The following is a 25,920-nucleotide window of genomic DNA, read 5'->3' as shown; positions in this document are numbered from 1 at the left end:
ACATAACCTGTAGCAAAAATGGGAGCCAGATTCCCAGAAAACAGACACCTCCTTCCTGTAAATACAGGACATTAGAGGGGCCAGATTCAAGTTGTCCGATTCAATTCACACATTTGTGGAAAAATAAGTCATCATGTCTGCTGTGCCATGCACTGCTTACAATCTTATCCTATAGGGTGAGCATGACTGGGAGCAGATTGGACTTGTTCCCATGTACCTGTGTGCACTATCCTCTCTATCTTGATGCTTGAGTTGTCCAGCTCTTTGGCAAATGCATGCACAGCCTGCAACAAATCCTCACAGGTCTCTGGGTCAATGTACGTCCTCCGCGTCGGGATCTTGACTAGAATAAAAAAAGACAAGAGACACACAATTATCCAGTGAGACAGCAGCACTCTGGCAGCACATCAGTTATGGTGCACATGCTCGTCGGCACAAAGAAACACAAAGAGACGTCTGGAGCACCCTGCAGAAGCAGCACAACAAAAAAAAGGAAACACACTGTGGTTCAAACAGCATTACAATGTGTATAAACAATATTTAAAATACATCTAGCTGCCCAAATATTTTGTTAGCATAGAGCTGTCTGCAGCACTGATAGCACCACTCTCTTAACACAAAGCAAAATGTTTGTGATGTCTGCGTCACTTTTTGCAATATTGAGGCTCCCATCAGAGGGGAAATTGGTATCTCTGCTTCCCTGGACAAAGAACCTCTCTCTGTATGCTTGTTGAACATTTGACCAAAAATGTTGCATCTAGGAAAAAGGCTAGCTCTCTGGCCCACAGACTGAAATCAATAACAGACTTTTATCATTGATGTTTGAGGGTGCTGCAACATTTTCTGCTTTCAAACTCTGAAAATATCACAGTTTGACATGTTTAGCTGGATATATGAGGTTTTAATAACCAAACTTAACCTCCAAGGCAAAAAAAACACATTTAAAAACTACTTAATGGTTCATTTAAAAGACACAAAATGCTCCATTTCCCCAGTTTTTTCTTTTTTTGTGCTTGACCTTGCAAAGACAAAAACGGAGATGAAAGGCTTGGAGTGCTTTATTCAGATCACAGAGCTCTTCCACCAGGCTTTATGTCTTTTCAGTTTGCTTCAAAATGTTATCTCTCCAATGCACAAACACATATGCTACATAACAAACAGGCAGAAACACAACCCAAGCTTCAGTCAAAAACTGGGACGAGCCTAATAAGACTTTAAAATGCTGAGGCAGAGAAACCTTAAAGTGTCATGGTACACATGTGGATCGCTTGCTGAGATGAAAATGACAGCTCAGAGAAAAATATCTAAAAATAATGTAAGTCAAATGGCCCCAAACCACAACGTGACATGTGGTTAATACTTAAAGAGAGGCCTACAAAGTATTGTTAACGTGAAACCAGAAAACAGAATCCTGAAGTTTAAATTCAGGCTGAATGAATAATTCAATCCACAAATGATTAATAAAAAGCTTCCTATTAATGATTAGCCTGTCAAATTTTTTCATGGACCTCTACAGAATTACTACTGAGACTCTAATGAGACACAACGATTGGAAATTTCAGCTGACATTTAAAAATGAGCCGGATATTGACCCCGACTGTTTGACTGTACACAACAAAACAAAAGCACGACCCGCTTTCTCGATCTGCCTCTCCTTCTCTTTTGTAACTGCCGGTTGTATTTACTCAACACTAACAACTAGCAAATAAACTAGCTGGGCCAATAGCCAATAACTATTAACCAGTAGGATATAGCTCTCAATTAGTTGACCTCTGACCCTTTTTACCACATGTTAAGGCTAATCTTCCAGGAAAGGGTCTGGTAGTTCTCCCAGACGCAAAGAACCACGGCCCTGAAATGTGATTACAGCTCCACATCGACCTGAGGGAGCCTATACTGGCTGCCTCATAACGGCTTATTGATCTAACACACACACACACAAGAGTTTTCTTATGGTGTACACTCATGAATATGTTTGTGTGCAGTCACATAAAAAGCCAAAAAGTGCAATTATGAAGCAAATGAAACCTTTTCTATCTAAAGCCCGGGCAGAGCAGAGGATCGAAGACTCTTCTGTCAAACATGCTGCTTTAGTACAGTGCACACACACACACACACACACATATATATAAAGAAGGGGATGCCTACACAGGCTGAAAATGGCTGCAAATGTTCATGTATGACACACAGATATGTGCTCCATGGCTGATTAGTTTCAGGGTTAACTGTGTCACTGCCACGAGTGATTGAGGGCAAACACATTCACACTTGGCTGCATAACCTCCAGTGGAGTGCAGATCAGTGAATATGCTAATACAAATATTTAAGGCTACTAACGCATGTCACAGTATTGTCCTGCTTTTGTTCCTCAGGACGCCTCTTGCTGTCTCTCACTCACTATGAATGGTATCTAAAACTGGTCTATTAATGGGGATTGCAGATGAGCACACCCTTCCCCCCCTTCAACCCCCACATCCACTGCATGTTTCTAGGTCACGTACTCTGACATAAAACTAATGTTCTGAGCAGTGTCACTTATGATGAGGCTCTCCTTCTTTGCTAATTCACCTCTTCCATCCCTTCACTCACTCATTTTTTCCTCCTTCTTCCTCTACTTCATTACTCACATGCTCATTTATCCGCTCTTTCTCTCTCGTCCCCTGTCCTTCTGTGTTAATATACGGTTGTTAAATGTGTTTTTTAAGAGTCTGGCAGGCGAGCAGATGGGTTGAGAGAAAAAAAAAATCACCACATTGCAACCTTCTCTCCTCTCGGACGAGGCAGACCTGCAGCCCGACGAGAGTCCACATTTTAAGGAACAGGAAGTGTGAGGAGTGAGCTGGATAATGAGAACAAAAAAATGTGTCTTTCTGTCTATTTATATGAGTGCCCATGTGTTACAACAACGAAAAAAAAAGGTGTGCATGCCTATGAAGAAAGCAGGCCAAAAATGGTGTGTGTTTGTGTGTGTGTGTGTGTGTATTGCGTGCTTGTCAGCTGTTGGCATGTCTTTGTTTGGGCAGATTTAATTCCCAGCCGCATGGCTTCGGCTCATTATTCATCAGGCATAGTGCTCCAAACCTCTCCAGAGGGCTCAGCATGCTGGGAGATTAAACAACGCAAATGAGTGCACGCGCACACACACACACACACACAAGAAAACACACACAACCACCACATTAGCAAAGCACTGACACACAAACAGGAACAGATATGTCAAACTAGTTCCATTCTGTCACTGTCAAACAAAGAGCCTATTGAGAGCTTAGTGACCAGAGGTTAAAAAAGAAGCATTTACAACCTTGTAGAACATGATATACAACAATGTTCAACATCCTCTTTTTTTGTTTTTTTGTTTTGAAGTGTAATCTTTGCTGCTGCCCGCCTTGTTCTGCAGCTTTTACCACCTTTTATTCTCTTCCACCTCCCCTCATCTCCGGCTCTTTATCTCTCCCCTCCTCCTGATTTCAATCTCTTCCCCATCAGACTCAGCCGTGCACACCACCTAATGGAGTGTGTCAGTGTGCTCAGAGTTGGCTAAGCATGCACTCAGAATTAAGAATTAATGCTGTGGTGCTACTTAATGCCTCAAAAGTCATCTGGAATGCACAACCATGTGTGTGTTCGCATGCATTCCAGCACAAACCAGTCTTTATTTTATATACCTTCCATACAACAAACATGATAGAAAGATCATTACTTACACTGGAAGTAAAGTTCCTCGTCTCCCTCCTGAGAAGCTTTGCTGTAGCCGCATTGTCTGCAAAGACACACAAACACACAGAGTCATCAGACGCTGACTATCCTGCAACACAACAGATTATATCAAATGTGCAATAAGTGTCAGATGAGGAAAAAACTAGGACAAGAGTATTGATAGTGGAGCAAAGGATACAGAGAGAGGCATTGACAAAGACCACTGATGTGATGAGAAACACAAAGATCCCAGGCTGAGTGGAAATCCTGCCGATCTGACTGAGAGAGCAACGGACGCACACCACCACCATCACCACCGAGGAGCTGATATGCTATTGTTGTTTCACTGTGAGTGGCTTTTTTATGCAAGGGAACACACACACACATTTGGACAACACTAACCCATCCATGTATGTGTACACACACTGTTATCTCTCATCTTTTTGCCACCACAGGGGGTCTAAAGAGGAAGGAGCTCTCTATGATCTCACTGCTGATGGCTTTTCGGCTTAGAGAAAAACTTTACATGCACACACACACACACACACACACACACACACACACACTGTTAGTCACAGATTAACAAGTGCTGAACAGTCTTTCAGCTCTCAGATTAGGAATAGGGACCAAAACCAAGACTCAAGACAGGATTGAGGGTTAAATCTGTGCCTGAGGTTCTTCTGCCAAACAGGAGATTATTGAAAATAAATCTAAATATTTATCTGATATATTTTAGCCCCTTGTAAGTAGATGTGTTTACTGGTTTCAGCTCAAAATACCACACAGGTTGTTCAGTCTGCTGTGTCTGTATACTCCTTTTTCCAACAGGCTGTGTCGGTGTCGGTGTTTAAACACAAATGTGTCATATTTTGTAAGTCACTGGAGACACAGGTGAATCGATACGCTGCCTTATTTATAAAGATGTGTGCAACACAGCTATGTGGAGACGCTGTAACCAGCTGTGCAGCCGCTGCTGGGGTCGTGTGGATTCTTAGACTTTGCTATTTTTCTTGCTTCCAACGCTCCAGTTCGGACTGTTCACTTGCTGCCTCATACATTCCACCCAGTGACCGGTATCACCGTAATGACATGATCAATAGCTTTCCCTTCACCTGTCGGTGGGGCTGATTGGTGGAAATACAGTGTCTTAAAAAAAGACTTTGGGGGATTTTCGTTCAGCTTCGATCTAAAGAGCTTCGAGCAGTTCTCAGCAGGTGGTATCAACAAGTGAGCATGGAACACACAGGATCTGCTGTGGCTAGTTAGCACGTTTTGAGCAAAGAATCTGCGATCAAACAAAATTAAGACCCGAGGGCAGACTGAACAAATAAGGACGCCCACACACTTGTCCAAAGACCTTTGTGTGTGCATTTGTGTTTAAGTGAAATGTTATATCTGCTCAGGGAGCCATGCGTTAATGTGAATGTCAGAGCGCATCAGCTCCTCACACAGAACCGCAGCACAGCTGAGAGGGAGTTCACGGAGAGCCTCACAGACGTGACGCATGTGTTTGCGCTCCTGCCGGCTTCTTTACATGTCCTGTAATATTTCTCTGTGGTATGCACAGGCGGAGAGGTTTCCGTTGTTTATCATGCACACGTCCCTGAGAGTTTGTATACAGGAAGATGTGGTGGAAGGGCGAGGCTGACACATCCCTCAGCTTGTGCAGCAGCAGGGTCTGAGACAAGGTCAGGACCCTGTCTGTCAAAACACACCAGCAGACACATGCAGCACAACTCCTCAGGGCAGGAGATATCAGACAGGGGAGAGGAGACAAGAATTAATAGATAAGGGAGCACAGCCCGAGGAGGGGAGGGGGAGGAAGACGCGGGACTGAGGGCATGATGGTACCATGAGAGACAAGATGCAAGAGACCGAAGGGGGCGGGAGTCGAGGTAAAGGAGCAAATGGGGAACATGGTGATGGGAGAAGGGCAAAGCAGGGGATTAATCATTGAGAAACACTGTGAGGAAGTAGTGAGACGAAGAGGCAGAGGAAATAAGAGGTTTGCGAGTGAGAGGATAATTGGGAAGAAGGGTATGCAAGGAAGGAGAAGAGAACTTGAAGAGGCGCACAGTATAGCCCATAATGTACAGGGGCTGGGAGCAGAGGAAGAAGAGAAGAAGAGCATTCATGCTTAAGATTAAGGAGGCGAGGCAGAGCAGCGAGGACATACAGCAGGATGAATTAAGGGAAAAGAAGAAGGAATACACTAATAACATACGAGGGTACGAGTGATTTAAAGAAAGTGAGGGAAGGAGGAGGCAAGGAAGAAGAAGGAGCATTGGAAAGGATGTGTGGAAAAAGTCACATTCCATTATGTCTGCTGAAATGTCAGAGATGTGACAAAAATGAAATAGAAGATGCAAAGTAGTTCTCTGTGGAGAGTCGCTTCAACAATAACCCCTTCACCACTTTTTAAGTTTATTTCGTATCATGGTGGAGCACAGCTGTGAGTATATAAACAGAATTGAGCCAAACAGCTTGACAATAAAAGGAATAAAAATGATTTTGGCTTTATTATCATTTTCTTGGTGTGTGAGAAGCTCGAGAAGGAAGAAAAGGAAGCGTGGAGGGAAAGAAAACTGGCAGGAAATGAAAGAAGGCGGAGGCAAAAAAGGGGGAGTGCAGACATGCCAGTGTACCTGGGCATCAGCTGTGTGAGGTGAGGAAGAGGAGAAAGAAGAGGAGGAGGAGGAAGGGTGGAGAAGGAGGTCGAGAGCAGCACCACGCTAGCAGGAGTAACATTGGAAGAGCCTGAGCAGACGCTGCTGGGAAGAAAACAAGGGAGGGGGGGGGGTGCCAATGTCAATCCTGGCTCTTTTCATTTCGTCAAAATAAGGACAATAAACACAGTGTTGGATTGATTGGTAGATTCCTCCAGCCAAGAAAACATGCAGAAACTACATAAAAACAATAGAATAATGGAGTTTCTCGGTTTTAAAATATACCCTCCCATTTACTCCCCCCTTTAAAACATGAATTGTTACAAATGTGGATCATTTTTTTGAGTTTCACACACAGAGAGTAACCAGATGGCATAAAGAAAAGTGCCGATGCCAAACACTGAGAAGCAGCCAAAATCTGTTGCTGTCAGCTCAGCTTCAAATGTTTGTTTTGGCAAGATTTTCATCTTGGTCCTTGTTAGGAGCAGAACAACTGAAGTCCAGTTTAAAAAAGTCATAAATGGTGAATGAATAAGTTCGGCTGAATTTGATGGCATAACAATAATCATTCTGCTGTAGGTACACAGGTGTTTTAGCTGAAACTAAAAATGATCTCTTATGTCCAATAAGCACATTGTTCTCTCCACAATATTAGATGACACAATAGCCGTACTGTATATAGGATTTCTGCTCATTTTTTAAAGTGAATTATCATAAATGCAGCTCACACACTCGCTAAAGGTTTTAGGTGAGAACTATAATGCAAAAACTTAAAGGTAGGGTAGGAGATTTTTAAAACTCGGAGAGTTTCAGCCAGATTTGGAAAGTTGCGGTCTGTGACTTCGGCCATCATGCACGTACCTCTCTGGTGCGCGCAGAGCAGGAAGAGAGTGACAACCAGCCAATACTCCGCGCAGGGTCCACCCGGAGGATTGGCTGATGTTTTTAGCGTTTTATAGCTTCCACAGATGATTCATACTCTTCGTTTTAATGAGAAACTGCCGAACTAATTGGTTGCTATCGGATTGTAAAGAGAAGTTACACTAATTTAACAAAAAGTGCATCAGAATGAAATCTCCTACCCTACCTTTAATTAGTGGCAGCACTATCCGATACATATTTGAATTCTTCCTCAGAATAATATGAATAAGTGAAAGAGAGCAGGAACAGAATCCTGGCTGACAGCTGGAGTGAGGCAGAGGACGGCATAATACAGGGAAAATTTAAAGTCTTCTTTTAAAGTCTAAGTTTTAAACGTGTGCCTACGATTTGTTTGCTTTCCTTCACATCCATGTGTTGCTTGACTGCGATGATCCCCGCTGTAAGTATTTCCTCCATCTGTCGGTTTTCTTAGACATGAACGAACTGATCTGTCCGAGACACGCAGAGAACTCCACTGCTGAGCTCGAGACCTTTTCTCTTGGCTTACCAAGCTCTCCCACCCATCTCATTTTTTCCCCTTCGTATCCCACTTTTTGTCACTGTGTCACTGGCCTTACACGACCCCTCTGCTTTAATTTCCTGCTTTTTCTTTCTCCTTGATCTCCTCTCCGTCTCCTGCTCCTGATAACTTGCTACTCACTCATCAGCAGACATAGACACATACAGTAGACACACACACAGTCAAGACACCAGACAGACATACACACACACATGCATGCTGGTGTGGCCGGTGAAGGGTAAACAATCCTAGCACTGACCAGTCAAGCCTGGGCTTCCTGGAGAATGTTTGGGCAATGCCCTGGAACTCTGGCTCAATCAAACTCTGTCAGGCACCAATGGATTGTGTGTGTGTGTGTGTGTGTGTGTGTGTGTGTGTGTGTGTGTGTTAGGATAGAGCATCAGTATTGGGTTTCAAAGAGAAAAACACCAAGTAATCACTCGTCATCTCTATCTACCCACCAGTGTGTTACTGATTTTAAAATCAAGAATAGTTTCCATGTAATGTGCCTTTAACAGACGTTACTGTACGGCAACAATTACTCAAAAAATAAATGAAAATCTGAAAATAAATACGCAATGATTATAATAATTGACTTTTTAATGCATAAATGCTAGATTGCTGCCAGATTACTATTCAAAGTGAAAGGAGGTGAGAATTGTGCACTTATAAATGTGCACTTGTAACATAGCTTTTGTGTGTGTGTGTGAACTCATTTGCATTTGTCTGTGTGAGCGGGCAGATCGATGTAACTGAGACCCTCCAGCCATAGCTGGGAGCTGGCTGTCTTTGCAAACACAGGCATGGTAATTGAGGCATCAAACCGTTCCCCTCTTTGTCTCTATGCAAAACATGAAGAGCTAGTTAATGGTCCGGCAGCGAGGAACAATGGCGACCACTTGCAATGAATGCAGCGATGGAAATAAAGGAGTGAAAGATAAGCATTATTATTCACTGCCATGCCGTGCACGAGGGGATGATGCTGCCTTTTCTCAAAGCAAGAATCCATTCAAATACTTTGCGTACAGAGAATACACATATTTTTGCATATTTTGTGTGTTGCTACAACAGCGGCTTCACATGACTGTACATGTGAGACTGTGTGTACATCCACTCTTATATAAAGATATTTGAATGACATCCACCCATTTGTATGGCGCTGCTGTGAATGAATAGAAGCCATTTCTACAGCTGGCTGACTCCATCATGTCTGTGTGTGTGTGTGTGTAAATTGGTGGTGTGTGTTTCACAGCTCCTTCTCTTTATTCAGATGCAGTAGGTGTATCTGCATGTGGGGAAAAGGCCGGGCTTTTATTTTATCTAAGTCAGACCATCACTTGCAGATCTTTCTCTCTCCAAACAAATGTTTCCATATTGTATCTGAAAACCACCCTGGACAGACATCAGATGAATGCCAGCCAAACTATGTGTGTGTGTGTGTAGTAGATGTGTGCTCCTCACTCATGTGCTTGCATGTGTGATGGAGTATACAGTAAGAATTGTGTGTTTCTGTGTTGGCGAGTTTGAGGCGAGTTGGCAGAATATAGAGTTGGACAGGAGTCAAAGAGCAAAGTGGTTGGAACAGCATGCAGAAATGCACTCGTCTGCCTTTTTTTCTGCTCAGCTGAATAAAACATGTAACAATACGAGAAGATGCACCGTAATGACTCAGCCTCCATATCCTAAAATCACTTCACGCTTAATGGCCCAGAGGGGTCAAGAGGGTTAAGACTGGCGGGTTTAGTTAGTCCATGCTGAAAAGGCAGGACTGATAAGTCTTTGGCTCCTATATACTGTACTGCTTGAAATGAATCCTGCAGAAGTTTGGTCCAGACTATGTGTGGTTTGAATTCATGTGAGCCTGTGATGAATACACCTTGTTAGAATCCACTTCCCTCTCAGCGAGGTTTCAATTGGATGAAAAAAAACAGAAACCGGTGTGTGTCTGATGCATTGCTGCAGGAAAAAGCCACAAAAACTACGTACACAGACGCTCTCTGGCGGCTCTGCAGTGGTGTGTCATGCCCCTTTGACGCAGTTGAACTTGTGACTCAGACCGTTACAAAAGGCAACAGAAATACAACAAAGGCTTGAAACTTTAAGGTGCATGTAGAACCCATCGATCAATCACACCTTGTGTGTCTACACTGATTTAAGTACAACTTTCTGCACTGCTTTGCAAGAAATGTTCTTAATAAAGGGATATTTGCACAGACTGGCCTAGAAACTGCAGCTTCTGAAACCATGCCATCGTAACACTTATTGTTATCCTCATCTTTGATACTGGTTGGTTCTGAAGGCCTGACTGGAATTCATTTACTTCAGTTTTAAAAATGGCCCAAAGTGAACCTGAAGTGTGCCAGACTGCCACTTTAAACCTAATTAGAGATGTAGAAATGGAGACCATTCAGACTGATTGCTGCGGTCTGCCTGGTCTTCGTTCCACCACCTTTCAGAAAGAATCTTGACTTAATTAGACCGAGCAGCACGCTGAGAAATTAGGTCACTGTTGTGCTCGGCGAGCTACTTTGCTCAAAAGTTAAACATCAGCTGTAGTAATCTTTAATCTTGACAGGAAAAAATGTAAAATAATGAAGCCAAACTGTCCAATCCCATTATTAAAAACTGTTAAAGAGCCTGGTACGAGGCCCGCGAGGTCAAGCGGAGTATAGGTTTTAGTAAAACATGTGTCAGCTCTTATGCAACTGACACTACTTTAACCTCACATCTCTTTGTTGTTTTGCAGCTCCCCATTTTGCTAAAACTAATTAGACTGCAAAAGAACTATGAACTCTGCCAAAAAAATATGATCAAAGATAGCTTCGACCCTGCCAGCGTTTCCCCCTCAGCTCCAATGGAGACAGCTCCATTATCAAGCTGAAGGCTTTATGTTGCATATTAAATGGTGGTGACTGTGTTGATCGCCATTCTCTCACTGACGCGCAGCTTCCACAGAGGATCCCCTCTGATCGATGGATTACTGTAATCTGGATTATATTATGGAGTAAGCATGTGATTTAATATGTGATGTGCGTGAAGTGTTTGTACACATGATGTACAGGCTAAAAATCAGGCCTTAAAAATCTGACAACAGCAGCTCGATGGGAGTGATTAGTGAATCAATCACGTGTGTGCATGTTTGTTTTATAGCTACCTCCTCCAGATGAGCAGTCCCACTCCCATCGAGAGCAGCATGATCAGGGCGGCCACGGACACGACTACAATGATCACCACCGGGCTCTGCTCACTGGATGCCAGTGCCACTGAAAATGAGAAGAAAAGCACACGTTCCTTAGCAGCAGATCATCTCAAGAACGACCCACAGTTACATTTGTGTTATAATAACATAACTATGCAGAGACACACAGAGCTACATATATTCAGCACGAAGAAGGACATGAGATGAAAACAAATTATGAAGCAATGACCTTAACGGGCCGAATTAATTAAGCAGGTCTGAGCTGAGGGTGAACTGACATTTTCCTACTTTAGAAAACCACGTTCTAAAAATTCTGAACTGACCCTTCTTCACTAAATTATAGGTTACCATATGAAACATTCATACACTCTCAGCCTCACCGAATTAACCCAATAGGAAGAAGCAGTGTTATTTTCTTGAGACAATATATTATTTTAGAAGGAGGTTGGGAAAACCTCAGTCTACTCTGATTGGTCAGCTCAAAATGCCCGAGCCACCATTTAGCACCTTCTTTGCATATTTTTTAAAAAAGTTTTCCAGGAATTTACAAACTGTAGACACACCGTAAAACACACCTAAGCTTCAAATTTAAACTTTAAAGGTGGGTGTTGGCTGTGAATATTCACTCATCTGTTGCCATGGAGGTCTGCCAAACATTCTGTTTTCTACAGACATTAAACTTGAAATGTGGTTAAAACTTTAGCCAAAATAATGACTGAACTGTCCAACTAACTACAACAAACAAGCCTAAACAGCCCGAATTAAATAAATCATTGTAATACACTCCTAAAATACCATATGTACATCCTCACCAATTCAGTTTTCTGGAAAAAGGACAATGCTGCTCAAGACAATGACTTCCTGACAAATCTAAGAGATTAAAGACACACAGAATCCCAACCAGCCCCCCAGCAGGCACCGGGGGGATCATACATACTTTTACAAAGATTTCACAGCTTGCTGCTACACACACACAATCTTACAATCTCAGACACAGTCCCGTCCCCCTTTTTTTGTCTCTCCCACTCTAACAGCATGTCTCATTGCGTGGGCTGGCCAGGTGCCTGCGTACCCCCCCCCCCCCAATCCTGATCAGCCTGGCAGTGCTGAGCGGAGGGACTGGAGAGAAAGTGAGGAAAACAGGGAGAAGGCGTAAAAACGGGTACTCACACTCGCCAAGTGTCTGCAGCTCCAGGGGAGTGCTGTACGCCCCGTAGTCAATGGGCGGCGGAGAGGAGGAGGATGACGATGATGATGATGATGAAGAAGAAGAAGAGGAGGAGGAAGAAGAAGTAGAGGAGGAGGATGAAGAGGAAGAAGACGAGAGAGGGGAGGACGACAAAGACGAAGAGGGAGCCGGCATTGAGAAGGGGCGGATGAGGAAGACGTATGTGGTGCCAGGTTTAAGGTTGTTGACACTGATCCGGGTGGCGGCAGTCTTCACAGTAGAATAACTCTGATCCTTTTGTTCCTGCAGAGACAGAAAGTGAAGTGAGAAACAAAGAAAAAACAGGAGTGAAAACAGGGGGAGAAGGAGTGAGGCGAGTAGGTGGAATCCATTTGTGAGACGACTTGTTCATTTCCAGTACACACTCTGTACTGTCGGGGGAAGTGAGAGACAGAGTTTCGTAACAAAATCAAGGTTTTTGGTTATGTTTCAATCATCGAGACGAGGTTTCAAAGACTCAGACAGTTTGGCAGGCCAAGTGGAGAAGTTCTTTAACTTGCTTTTAATAAAGAGGTATTGCTCTGTGCTTTGGGAATACAGTATGAATCCAAACCCAGGCTGTAATAACAGTATGACTCAATTCATTAGTGAAATCTTTGGAAAACAAATTAAAGCTGGTGCTCATCTGTTTGTGAGAATGACTCACACCTCGCACGCTGACGCACATTACCGTAATGACTCCACTCCTTGTTATCTGATATGTTTGGTTTTGCCTGTTCACTTCCTACCTCTGTTGTGTCTTAGCATGTCAATAAGATCACATGTGATGTAAACCAACGTGAGGACATACAAATATGAAGTGAGGAGAGTGCTACGATGACACGGGAGAAAGGAGGAGGAAAATATGGTCGGATTCTGTGGAGGAAAACAACAACGGCAGCACTCAGATGGCTCTTATGAATAAAACTGCATTAATCATTATTAGTCATTAACAATGCTAATCAGTATCAATGTCAACAAAGTGCTATTTGCTATTAAATAATCCATTTAAAGTGTCCAAATACTTAACGAGTGATTAAATTAATCACGTGCAGATTGAGTATAAACTCTGTGTGTGCCCTTACTGTGAAGCAGCACACTGTCTGAGCCGGGTTGTATATTATACATTTACAGGCTCTTGTAGCTGCATTGCTTTTTCATTTCATGGCCTTTCAACAATTTCCCTGTCTCTCTAAGTTACTCTCCATCTATCTCTGCATTTCATCCCTCGCTTTTCTGGCCCCACAAAGCACTTTCATTCATTTCCTTCCATCCCATCTCCACCTGTCCCTCTCTAACCTTTTCTTTCCATCAGTTATCACAAAGGCATCTCTGTCTTTCAAGCGCGCCTCCTGTTACCTCATTCCTCTCCTCTCCTCACCTCACACCCTCCTTGTTAAATCTAAAGATGTGGGACATAACAACAGGGCTTTATTAAATATGGTGAGGAGACAGAGATGTGAAAATGAATGAGAGTGTGACGCAGCCAAATACAAAAAGACCTGGTGCTGCTAGAAAATGCAGTGTGTGAAAATGGTGAAGCACGAGTGTGGCAGCTGTAGTTTACGTGCATGACAGATTTACTGTAGAGACTATGACTGTTGATGGGGTGGCCACAATCTGACTAAGTGCTGTGGTAAATGAGCGTGAAAGGCCGATGAAATTACAGCGGTTGTCCATAAAAACAGGAGAAACACAGCAGTAATACGGAGTCAGTTTTACACATAATTGGCCTCTGAAAGGCTTTAAAAAATAAACGACTTTTGTTCAAGACCATCATTTCGGTTTTTTTTTGAGAGAGGCTATAAATGTGCAACCTCTGATATTTTTGGTTTATCTCTCCCCTCAGCTGACTTTGTGTGTATTGTGGATCAACTTCCATGATGCTGACTTCGACAAAGAAGCGATCTGTTTGCTCAACTGTGAGACTTAAAGTGTAAATTTCATATTTCTTTGGATTTTAATTTAACCTTTAGAGTCGTCTTTTTTAATTAAGAACAAACACAATGAGTTCAAATTTACTGAAGCTTATCTGTGGAGTAAAAAAAGCCCTGAACAGCAACGCTCAGGCAGCTGAAGGTGTAACAGTGGATTTACCTTCTCATAGTATTTGACTTCATATTCAGTGCGGCTGCTGTTCGGGTAAGCTGGCTCCCTCCACACCAAGGTTATGCTCTTCTGTTCGATCTTCTCTGCTCGCAGCTCACTGATCAGAGATGGTGCTACAGAGGAGGGAGAAAAGACAAGAACGATAAGTTTGGGGGATTCCAGCCTCATTCAATATATATATACATCGGTTGAACAGTCTTCTAAAGCACTTCAGAAACTTCTTTTACACTCCTGCATTTCCAGTTTTCACAAAAAGCTTGACTGTGTGGGCGAAGGGTCAAGGGAGGAACACCTAATATTCTACCAAGCAGATTTACTGTATGTACAGTATGCTGCACTTACACATCTATGGTTAGAGAGAGCAACGAAATGAGAACTGTGAACATAAGAGGACACGTGGGAGAGTCCGACACAGAAAAAAGGAGTGAGCGAGAACAGAAGAGGGCAGGAGAGAGGTAAGGAATTTATTATTGATGCTGAAACACATCACAGAAGACAACTTCATTCCACTCAAAAGCCCCATGAGTGGACAAACACAGCATACATTTCTGTGTGTGTGTGTGCACTGAGCAGAGTGTGTCTGTACATTGGGACTGACAATAGATCAATGCAGATATGGACTGACTGACAAGTCTGTATCGACACAACACAAATGGATGGAGACAGTCTTAATCCGGACTCTATTTCCTCTCGCGGTCCATCAATTAAAGTGACCTCAGAACTTTTCCTGAGTCAGTCTGGGACAGCTGCCGCAGAATCCACCCGGACACATATTTCATCTTCAATTGATCAGAACAGGAAGAGAAGATGAATTATCTGAACAAAGCTTTCTGAATGTAGATGTAGCATGACTGACTCACTAAGCAAACAATTTCATTACTGATGAAAAAACACTGCTTTGATTCTGTGTCAACAAATGACAGGCTGCACATAGTATGATAATAAGCGAGCACCGCCCACTCTTGCTTAAGTGCTAATTATGCCATGGTTAATGAAGTAGCACAAAAAGAGGTGTCAGTCAAAAAAATACAAAGAAAAAGAAGTGGTGCAGTTGGTGCAGTCAAAAGGTCTTTATTTTGGGGAGGAGTGGTGCCATTAAGGCCATTAGGGTTGGATTCAGTGGCAGGGGTGTGTCCTGCTGTCTTTTCTGTCCTTGTGATGATAATTATTATTATTTTTTTTTACTAGTTTAAGTGCCTTTTAATATTTTTTCCTTTCTCAGAGACACCACTCATATTTTCCAACACATAAATGCTTGTTGCAAACAAGTGGGAACCTCCGAGGCTGAGAAATGAAGCCAATGCTTAAAGGTGTTTAAAGCTGCAGTTCACACTGCAGCCTCTAGGGGCAGGCTCCAAAAGTGAGTCAATCCCCACAGACCGCCATGATGGTTCAAAAAAACGATTTTGTCTCATTTCTGCTTTTTGTTCCCTTCTAGTGAAGAACTGCACAGGGGGTGAGTTTTTGATAACTTACCCATTTTAATCACATTAGGACTTAAAATTAGGCCTAATTATTGGCATGATGGCTTTGAGTGATAAATGGATGCTGTAGAGCCCGGATAGCTCAGTCGGTAGAGCATCAGACTTTTAATCTGAGGGTCCAGGGTTCAAGTCCCTGTTCGGGCGAAGTTGTTTTAACTGTGGGACAAATAAAGGTTTTCTTAATCTTATCACAGTGAACTTCCTGCCTGCTTCACTGATCTCCACTCGTACTTGACTAGTTTTATATTCTGAATGTTTAAAGGGGAGGCTCTCCAATCTGTAGCCATTTTTCTCGGCCTTCATGCTGTCAAGTCCCCCTACTGACTTGAAGATTTTACAAGCATGTCATTTTAATCTCCGTCAGAACCTGCCCACATTTTCCTGATGAGGATGTGATGTTACTTTCAGCTTACATTTCCTTATCTGTTTTTTATCATTATTATTATTATTATCGTCCTTATAGCCACCCTGTCATTTTAGCCGCTCCTCCCGGCTTCCTGCTCATCTCTTTCCTGACCTTCAATTCATCTCTTTCCTCTGTCCTCTAATGAATATGTTCTGCCTGTCACTCAACAGCAAAACTATGTGAACACACAAAACACTTCACACACACAGAAAGCATCTGTGCTGCTCCTTCAGTTCTCCTCTCAAACAGCACGATAATACAGTCATTTTAGGCAGCAGATCAAAGACACACTGTCTGCGGCTCACTCTCACACTGTCCACCACCATCTGTCTGTTTTATGACGCTTCTGCAAACACAGGTATGAAACATTCAGACTTTTTGTATCTATGTGTTTGCATGCACAGCCTGCCAATGAGGGCTACATTTATCATTGCATCTGATGCTTTATGATTGCTCTGCACATGTGTGTGTGCCTCTTAAGCTCTGAATGCAGTCTAATATATAACAAGAAAGACCGACTTCTGTTAGATATAATCAATAAATAAGAAGGCAAGAATGCAAAAACAAGCTCACACATGTGTTCAGAAAATGTTAATCATTTGCAATTAGTGGCATTTTAAAAGCATCAACACTGCTTTCATTAAGTCATTCTGAAGAATATTCCTACATAATAGCTCGATGTACAGATGCAGGCACAGTAGGGGTGGGTGAGCGAAGGAGAAGGAAGGCTGCTAATGAACACTACACAAGAATGTAAATAAGCACAAGCAGAGAAATCATTCTCATTGATTAATGAATCTGTACAGGCATTTATTATGCAGATTATGGCACAGAGGAACACAGTCTGGCTTAGCTAATGGAAAATAAAGGAATTACTTCCAGAAAGGCAGAAAATTAGGGGGAAGAAAATATGGAAAAATAAAACGCACAAGTGAGACAGGCTGGACAAATGTAAATGAAATTTATGAAGGACAAACAAAACAAAGACAAAAAAAAATAAAGCCTGGCAGTAAGATAACAAACACTGCCTCCTTTCTTAAAGCCTCTGCCACCCAAACACACAAAGAAACTCAGCCTAACATACTAAAGCAAGAACACAGTGTCAACCTGCTCTGCAGGCTATTGTTTGCTATTCTTTCTTTCCTTGCATGCTGAATTATGCATAAGACCGCTGCCTGCCTCCAAACTCCAGATCACATCACAGCTCAATCTGACACACTATAAACAGGTGTGCATAATTCTGCTACCAGCACACACAATCAGTTATAGGCTCAAATACAAAAGCAATACAAAGGTTAAAGTGGTGTTTACACAGCTGCAGATGCAGAGACGTGGGCTCGTTCCTGTGGCAGACAAACAGGTGAACTAGTATCTGACTATCTAAAACCCTCGAGGCATTACACTAATACATAGTACTGTCAGATTTACTCACTATATTTCCCAAACAACACTGCAAATGTCGATACTACATTTGTATCTATGATGCATATGAATGTGACTGTGGGCACTTATTGCTGTGTGTTACTGCAACAGCTTGCTGCTCATACAAGCGACAATAACACGGTCTTCTGTTTTTCTACATCAGCCATCGCTGCACACACACACACACACACATACATGAGTCTACGGCAGGAAATGGTGGGTAGAGTTGGATTTGGCTCTGAATTTGAGAGGAAGAAATCGATACAGGCTGCCGTCTGAAATGGTTTTTGGACTCACACATGTACACGCACAGAAACACACACAATTGCACAATGATTTTCACAAGTAATATAGAAGAGGTGATGGCCTTGTGGGCAATAAGCCTCTTCTCTGGCTCGGCTATGGAAGTACACAGCAGACATCTTTCAAAGCTTCATCATACAGCAGAAATCGCACGGAGGACACACTCATCACAAAGACACAGAACTTCTGATAGGGTCCAGTATAAGAGCTGTGCAGTACACATACCAATCACTGATGGGAATAATGGTCTTTAGACAGAAGAGACAAAATGATGACAGCAAGTGAGGCCTGAAGACATGTAATAGATGTACAAAAAGACAGCAATATTTCACTACACCAGTCACTACTGGAAACATAAAGGGCTTCTCTTAAACTTTGAAGTTGTTGCTGTAGTCTGCCGTAACCAAGCTTCTAAAAGTTTCTGTTCAGACCAGTCAATATCCAGTCCTGTCATTACAGAGACACTGAAGGCTATGTGGCAGCTCTATGCTCAGGTCTCAGTGGCAGGTATGAATAGACTTTGGCACAAAATGGCACCCTCTGCTGTAGGCTCTTGCATCCATGTGTACAGAGGTGCAACTGGCATCTCTGTTCTGTTATCAAAGGAGACAGGCAGAGGAGCTTCTCTCCCCAGGGGCGACAGCACAAGCGGGGCTGAACATCTTGCAGTCATTCTTTCACTTTTTCCCTCCTCCTCCTCTGCCTCCTCATCATCCTCCACCTCCTCCTCCACCTCACATCCATGGGTCTTTCTCTCCATCTCCTTATCTCTCCTTTTCCCCGACACAGCTCCGTCTCAATCTCAGTTCTCGGGGGAATCCGTTGTTCCCTGCAGACCTGTTTGTGCCTCTGCTGAGATGACATCCATCTTGTCAGAAGGAGGTTTCATTGTTCTTCTTCTCACTATCTCCGCCACGTGTGCATCTCTGTGTGCTCTCACATATTAAAGACAGTGAGTGTCTGTGCACGACTGTCTGTAATGACGAGACAAGATGGTAGGAAGTGCATGAAACTTGCAGATGGGAGTGATTGAGATTGTGCAAAGGGTTAAGAGGAAGGAACAGTGACGATCCCTCCTGGGCACGGCACCACTGGCTCCTGCCTAGGGTTAAATGGATAGATTTATGTGACTGACAGCGGTGGAGTGGGAGTACATTTATAGGTTCTTTTGGTTTGGTTCCCCCCGGGGCTTCTATCAAGGATTTCCATCAACAGTTCCAAAATCCCAGTGGAGCATGAATTTGAATGTGCATGACATTAATAAAGTTGTTAAAGTTTCAAGTGGCCGTGAGGATGTCTGCTTCAGCTTTTTCAAGTGCTTTCAGCGCTGCCTAATTTTCCAAAAAAGAAAAAAAAAGGGATTCTTGACTTCTTGTCCATAGTAATACAGTAAATTAATCTAAAAGTAAAGACAACATGTTAACAGTCTTCTATAATAACTGACTTTATGCCAGCACTGGCCTTGTAACTTTCAAGATGAAATCAAACAGCAGATGGAGCACTTTCAACCTACAGAGTGCATATTTTTATGTCAACATGCGTGTGGATGTGTTTTATCACTGCAGAGGCTTCACCTTCATGTGTCATTTACGCATGCCTAAGCAAACATGTTGAGTCCACTATACCCCGGCTATCATTTACTGCCTGATCTGCTCTGTCAGCATAACACCACCCGGACACCTCATCATAATATACATGTACAATTACTGCTCCCTGCTAACCGTAACCAAAGTGAGAAGGAAACAGGAGAGGGGAAGAGACTGGTGACAGAAGTGAAAAAATGAACTAATCCATGAACCTGCTTCAGAGGCAGGGTGAGCAGATGTAGCCAAAGACAGGTATTATCTTAGGAAATTATCATTCATATCAGAAGAGACGGAATAAAGGAGCAGAGGTGTTTAAAAGGAGTGAGTCTAGATGTAAGATATACACACAGACACACACGAATGTGGATGTTTTTGTCTGCGTGTGGGAGGATTGGTGCAGGGAAGACACCTGGACAGGGCACATTTCCATCTAAACTACAAAATTACATGTTGCGGGGACTTGATCCATCGAGGTGTGAGAATATGTGAGGGAGTGATTGGTGCTTGTGTGTGCAGCACAGCAGAGTGTCAGTGTCGGTCTGATTAAATGTGTCAGTCAGTAGGTGGTGAGAGAAAGACCCGAATGGTGAGCAGGACAAAGAGTCTCTCGCTGTATGACATATTTAAAAGTGCCTGATCAACATAAGCCAGCTGTGCAGAAACACCAAGCCCTGAAAATATGCTTCCAGTGAAACATTTCTGCACATATACTCCTGTCGACATCAGACAAAGACCAGCCATGCCATTGACCGGTCTTCAAAAGACCGGCTGCATGTCAAAAAGCACCTATAACATGTCGGCATTACCTTCACAGAGCTTACAAATCTGTCAAATCTGGCATCACACAGTCTCACCGGGGGAGAGCATCTGGGGCCGACTTGCTAAAACTGCACTTGACAGCTGCACACTGGCTGATTCTGAACACTCTTTGGGCCCAGTGTGCTTTAGCCTAAAGGCAGAAGCATGGTCTGATCACAACATGTCCGTTAAGCCAGACAGCCTCTGCCCGGAGCCTCCAACAAATAAAAACACAGGCCACACACACACACACAGACACACACAGACACACGCAGACACACACAGACACTTACAGAGTAGCTGACCCAAGCCTGCTGCAGGAGTTTGGCAAATAAGGTATAGAAAGCTCTATCTGTGCTAACAGACTTGCAGTAAAAAACAGTTTGTATACATATATATATATATATATATGCATACATTCTCTGAGTCAAACTTTCTGAGCAATATTAAAATGATTAATTACTGTAGAAAGATGACGAAACACTGTCTACATGCACATGGTGATTCACAGAATGTGGTGAATACAGTGAAAAACACTGGGACTTAACAAAAGTGCAGCAGTTCTCTGCTTCTGTATGTATGCATCCATAAAAGAGTATAATCCTGCCTCAATCAGCACTGTGTGAACTCATTTGGAAAGGATTTCATTTATATTTAAAAGACCTGCCTGTGTGTGTTGGTCCCAGAGGAGTAAAACTCATCATACCTGCTGAAACATAAACACACTTTTCAGTATATATCAAGAAAAAAATATAAATATACACTGTACGCATTGATTTTGAGGACCACTGTGTAAAAATGATGCAGAGCGACTGAGAAGGAGGCACACGTGTCTTTGTGTGTGCAATGTTAGGCTGATGAGCTGAACTGTCTGTTACCCACCTACTGCTGTATCCGAGCGGAGTGCACTGTCAGTCAGTCAGACAGCTGCATCTCCACACAACTTTCTCTCTTTTTCTGCACAGCGGGACGCCGCCAACTTCCCCTCCCCTCCAGCAACAAACCCCACAAAACACAAAGATGTCACACACACCCACACAAACACTGCACGCTCTCTACGGAGCTCCGATAAAGACCTCACAATGTATTAGAGGGAGGAAAATGAGAGATGAGAAGGATTTGGAGGTTTGAACTTTTCTTTCTAGTACTTCCTCGATAAGAGTTTCCCCCTCTCTGTTTCCTCCTGAAAGGGGTTTTAGTGAAAGATGCGCATCAAAGACAGCCCTCTAACCATGAATAATACTCTGATTATGACGATAAGATTCTGTGCTGTCAACTGTCTTCAAGCTTTGTTTTTGTTGCTAAGTGAACTACACAATTCCCCGAACAACAAGAACAGCACCGTAAACCCACATACAGAGTACACATACTAAAGACTCTGAGAGCCTCTTCATAGACTCCAATTATAAGCCAAGAGGTAGGCAATTAAAATTCCCATCACAGGGTGACAAAGCATCTTAAGTGGCTGGGCTATAGTCCTGAAAAGTAGCTTGATGACTCTATTCATTTGGTGCCTGCTGAAGCCTCACCTTCCCATCACTTCTAATTAAGGAGGCAAAAAGGATCCAAACGCCTCCATGCAAAGGGCTGGAGGCGGGGATGAGGGGAGAGAAGGTTGAGATGTGTGAAAGTGGGAAAAAAAATGGCTATTGGCAACTAAATGACAAAGAAGGAGAAATCTGTATCTTGACACTCGAGGAGCGTTTATTCAGAGAAGGGGAAGAGAAGAAAAACAATATCCACCAGTTTGTCTGTCACAATGCAGGGAAGGTGTCATACCAAATTAATTCAGACTCAAACTTATAAATATTCAAACAGTCAAACTGAAACTTGTGCTGAGAAATCAATCAGAGTTCTGAGGTAACGTTCAGATCCAGAGAATCAGACGACACAAACCGAGTATTCTCTACCTACCTTTTCCATTTAGTCTATTTTAATCTCTATAAATATTAATATTAATTTGATTTTAGTTTTATTGACCCAGATGATTATTGGTCACTGTCCCACTAAAGACATGTCAGCACAGACGGGTCATGACCCAACACCTGTAATATAGTGATACACCAAGTCGACTGCCTTGTTACTGCTCCTACTGTTTGTTCCTTCAAGTTGAAGAACAGCAAACAGTAGAAATGTTGCTTGGATGTTTTTCTCTGTTGTGTTATTGAAGAGCAGCTTTCAGCCTTGACACCAGGATTCACCTGATTCCTTCTACTTTACAAACTTCAGTCTCCTGTAATGTTACACAGCACACTCTGTGCAGCTTGTCCCGCTTCTCCTCGCTTGCTCCTAGTCATCTTTGACTCTTTTTGTTCCTCACTTTAACGTCTAAGCCTCACCACCCCCCTCAAGCCTCCTGACTTCCATCAGCACATAAAACCTATGCAGTTTTTACATGTACATATCTAAAGTACCAGCTTGTTATTCTTATGTGCACAGCATCTCCGAGAAGTCCATGCATTCTTCACCCTTTGCTCCCTTCTCTTCACCCAGAAGGCATTCTGTGCCACACCGCTCACCTCTCTCCATCCCTCCACTTCTATATTCATTCCTCTCTCCTCTCCTGCCTTTATGCATCCAACTCTGAGGCCCGTGTAACTCCGCAGGGACCAGCCATCTAAAGCCCGGCCAGTAATCCTCTCATGATATTGAAATGCCAATCCTTCCTCCTCCCTGACCTGCACCTCCACCCCATCTCAGCTTCCTTCCTGCATCCCTTGCTTCTTCTCTGCCAAAGCTAAAGGGCTTTGGATGTACCACCGGGGGCCAAGACATTCAACCCGAGTGCACGTCGATCTCACACACACACACTCCCAAAAAACACACTCGTATGGAACAATTCTCTGGCAAGATGTCATTACCGAATCTTTTCTTAGACGCATAAATCAAGCATGAAGCAATTTACAGAGCAAGCACACATGAGAAAACGCTGTCACACACACGCACGGCATGCATTTATGCACACACACACATATATGCATCCCTAATCCACAGCTGGATAAGGGGCCCCATGAGCCTTAGGCAAAACTGATCCCCCCGTTTACCCAGCCCATGCCCCATCTCCTCACGCAACTCCAGTTTCTATACCCCCCCCCAAACACTCCCCTCTTCCCTATTATCCATCCATCCATCCTTGACACACCATGCAACACTCCCCCTTCCCCTTGGTGGCCTGGAAAGTCCTGATAAAACCCCATCTGTCTGGGAGAAATCCACTCCTCCAGTGTGCATGTGCAGGCATCCGGTTTAATGACAGAATTCAATTTGTATTTGGTTTTAATGAAATGTTATTCCTGGTGATTTTTATCCCCTCAGGAAAAGGTTAGTATATAGATATTTATAAGTAAACTGACCCGCCTGTATGTTTGTGTGTGTGTTGTTGGCCATGATATAGCACTCATAGTAGCTTTTCTCCTTAGCTCAAGGTGGACTCTGCCCTTAAATCACCAGGCTTTCTTGGTCCTCAGCTGCCAGTTAAAAAAAAAAGAGAGAAAGAAAAAAAAATAACACCCATTGCTAACAAGCTTACTGTGCCCAGAAAAACAAATATAGTACAGTAAGAGATGAGCTGTAGAGAGGATAGAGAGCACTGGAGAGGTGAGGAGGGAGAGGGAAGCGGTGATTACACCAAGACAGGAGAGGAGAGCGGAAAGAGTGGTCATGGATAGAGAACCAAGAGGGGAAGGAGGAGGGAGAGAAATTACCATCTAAGAATAGTGAGTTTATGGGGGGAGCAGGAGAGGATATGGTGAGGGAAATGAGGAAGGAAATAGAGGGTGAAAAAAGATGAGATCGGGGTACAAAGGGAGGGAGGAGGCTAAGAAAAAGCACAAAGTAATAAAGAGATGATGAGGTGGCAAGAGAGAGAAAAGGTGAGTGCGTGCTGGTATGTTCTAGCTTTGTTCCAAATCCCTACTGCAGTATTTATAAAGGTCAGTGAGTTTTGATGATGTAAAGTCTTGGTGGGCACACACACATGAGGACACAAGGTTTTTCAATTCAAAATTCTCCTGCTGAAAAATCCTGCATTAAAAATAAGAAACAAGGAAAAATCAGGTGAAGTTTGTATCTCATGTATATGATGCTGGGTATTAAGCAGGGATCCTAACACCACTGCAGGCCTCTGACACAACCGTTCACACACTGCTACCCTGAGAGACAGAAAGCTGTCCACAAAACCAGACTGAGACTTTCAACAAAAGCTGAGGACAGACTCATACAGGTAGTGATTCTGAATCATATTTTAAAATCACCTTTTATTCCAAAGCTCTGTATTTTTCACACATGCACACACACACACAGATCATGAAACAAGCCACACTAAATGTCAGTCCAAATCCTCCCGGACACAGAAAGTCCTCTGAAACCCCTGCAAACACACTCTCCTAACCCCTTGTCCAATCCCTCTGGATGACACGGTTAGCAGGACAACTCACACCCTAATACCCCATAATAACCACAAATCAACGCCATGGTAACTGCTGACAAGACAGACAGACACAGACGGACGAGGAAGAGAAGATAAAAGGGAGAAAGGTTGAAAGCTGGGAGGATGGGGAAAAAAATAATCACCAAAGGTTTGTCCTTTTCTCGTATAGTGTCCCTAACCTTGGAGCTCAGAGGGTTTTGAGGCCTGCTAAATCCCCTTAGGGAGCTGCAGAAAGCTAAGCTGTCTCTTGTTAGTCACGTTAGCATCAGCAGGGTTATCATTAGATTTCAACTGTCAGATAAAAGGGGTTTGGTTCCATGTGAATAGAACCATGAGGCTCAGATTTGATTCTGTAGGTTTTATTTAATGTTCTTGTTTTTTCCTTAAAATAGAAAATGAATCCTCCTCAATGAAGCTCGCCGTATTATCCACAACAAACAAACCAAACCAAACACCGCCTCGCTTCGCTGTAGTGTGCGTTACTGCAGTTCCAAAAGTGACGGGTTGCCATCAGCGTTGAGCCACATGACACTGAGGTCTGCACGCACAGTACAAAACTCTGATTCACTCAGATGTCCAGATGTGGTGCTTACATAACATACAGTTGGTCAGCAGAGGAATGTAGGTCAAGCACATAAAAATCAATCTACTTACCGTAAGTCTACCCTCTTTGATGCATCTGTCAGTTTCAACATGCCAGCAAAACGATCCAATACACATTTAACTCCTTAATGAAGTCTTTTATGAATATAAGTGAGCCCCTTTCCTCGACAAATAGATTGTCCTGTGTATCATTCACTTAAAATGTAACCAGAGAGTGATACTGAGCTGTTGCAGCCATCACAAAGACACCACATCTAACAGTTCTCCATTCATTATGCAGCCCATTTCTCTAAGCTAATTTCCAATTAAGGGCGAAAGCACCCTCACTTCCTCATTGTTTCTCCATCACCAGCTTGCTTGCGCTGCACCTTTCTGTCTCAATGCCCTCATATTTGCCTCATGATGTCTTTGAGACTCATATTTCTTTCCATTTTTTCCAAATGAAAGATTCACAAACAAACAGAATACACACAATCTTTCAAATACAGGCACAGCGACAGGTAAATGTATGTGTGTATAAAGAGTGTTTGTCAGCATTTAAGCCAGAATGTGTGTTCGTAGTGTACGTGTG

The 25,920-nt window shown here is 43.1% G+C and overlaps 1 protein-coding gene and 1 non-coding gene across 2 annotated transcripts in view; one reads left to right on the top strand and one right to left on the bottom strand.

Moving 5' to 3' along the window:
- The window catches only part of epha10 (EPH receptor A10), a 108,842-nt gene that overhangs the window by 8,390 nt on the left and 74,532 nt on the right, over window positions 1-25,920 (bottom strand). The window contains exons 6-10 of the mRNA XM_028421538.1: window positions 14,307-14,431; window positions 12,173-12,473; window positions 10,958-11,066; window positions 3,705-3,760; window positions 218-343 (exon numbers count right to left, since the gene is read on the bottom strand). Coding sequence (XP_028277339.1) covers window positions 218-343; window positions 3,705-3,760; window positions 10,958-11,066; window positions 12,173-12,473; window positions 14,307-14,431 — 717 coding nt within the window. The remainder of the gene's footprint in view (window positions 1-217; window positions 344-3,704; window positions 3,761-10,957; window positions 11,067-12,172; window positions 12,474-14,306; window positions 14,432-25,920) is intronic.
- Window positions 15,874-15,946, top strand: trnak-uuu (transfer RNA lysine (anticodon UUU)). The gene has a single exon. It is a non-coding gene; the product is annotated as a tRNA-Lys (tRNA).

This window comes from Parambassis ranga, chromosome 2, assembly GCF_900634625.1.
Source record: "Parambassis ranga chromosome 2, fParRan2.1, whole genome shotgun sequence".
Classification (NCBI taxonomy): Eukaryota; Metazoa; Chordata; class Actinopteri; family Ambassidae; genus Parambassis; species Parambassis ranga.
This window is presented reverse-complemented; position numbering and strand designations above follow the sequence as displayed.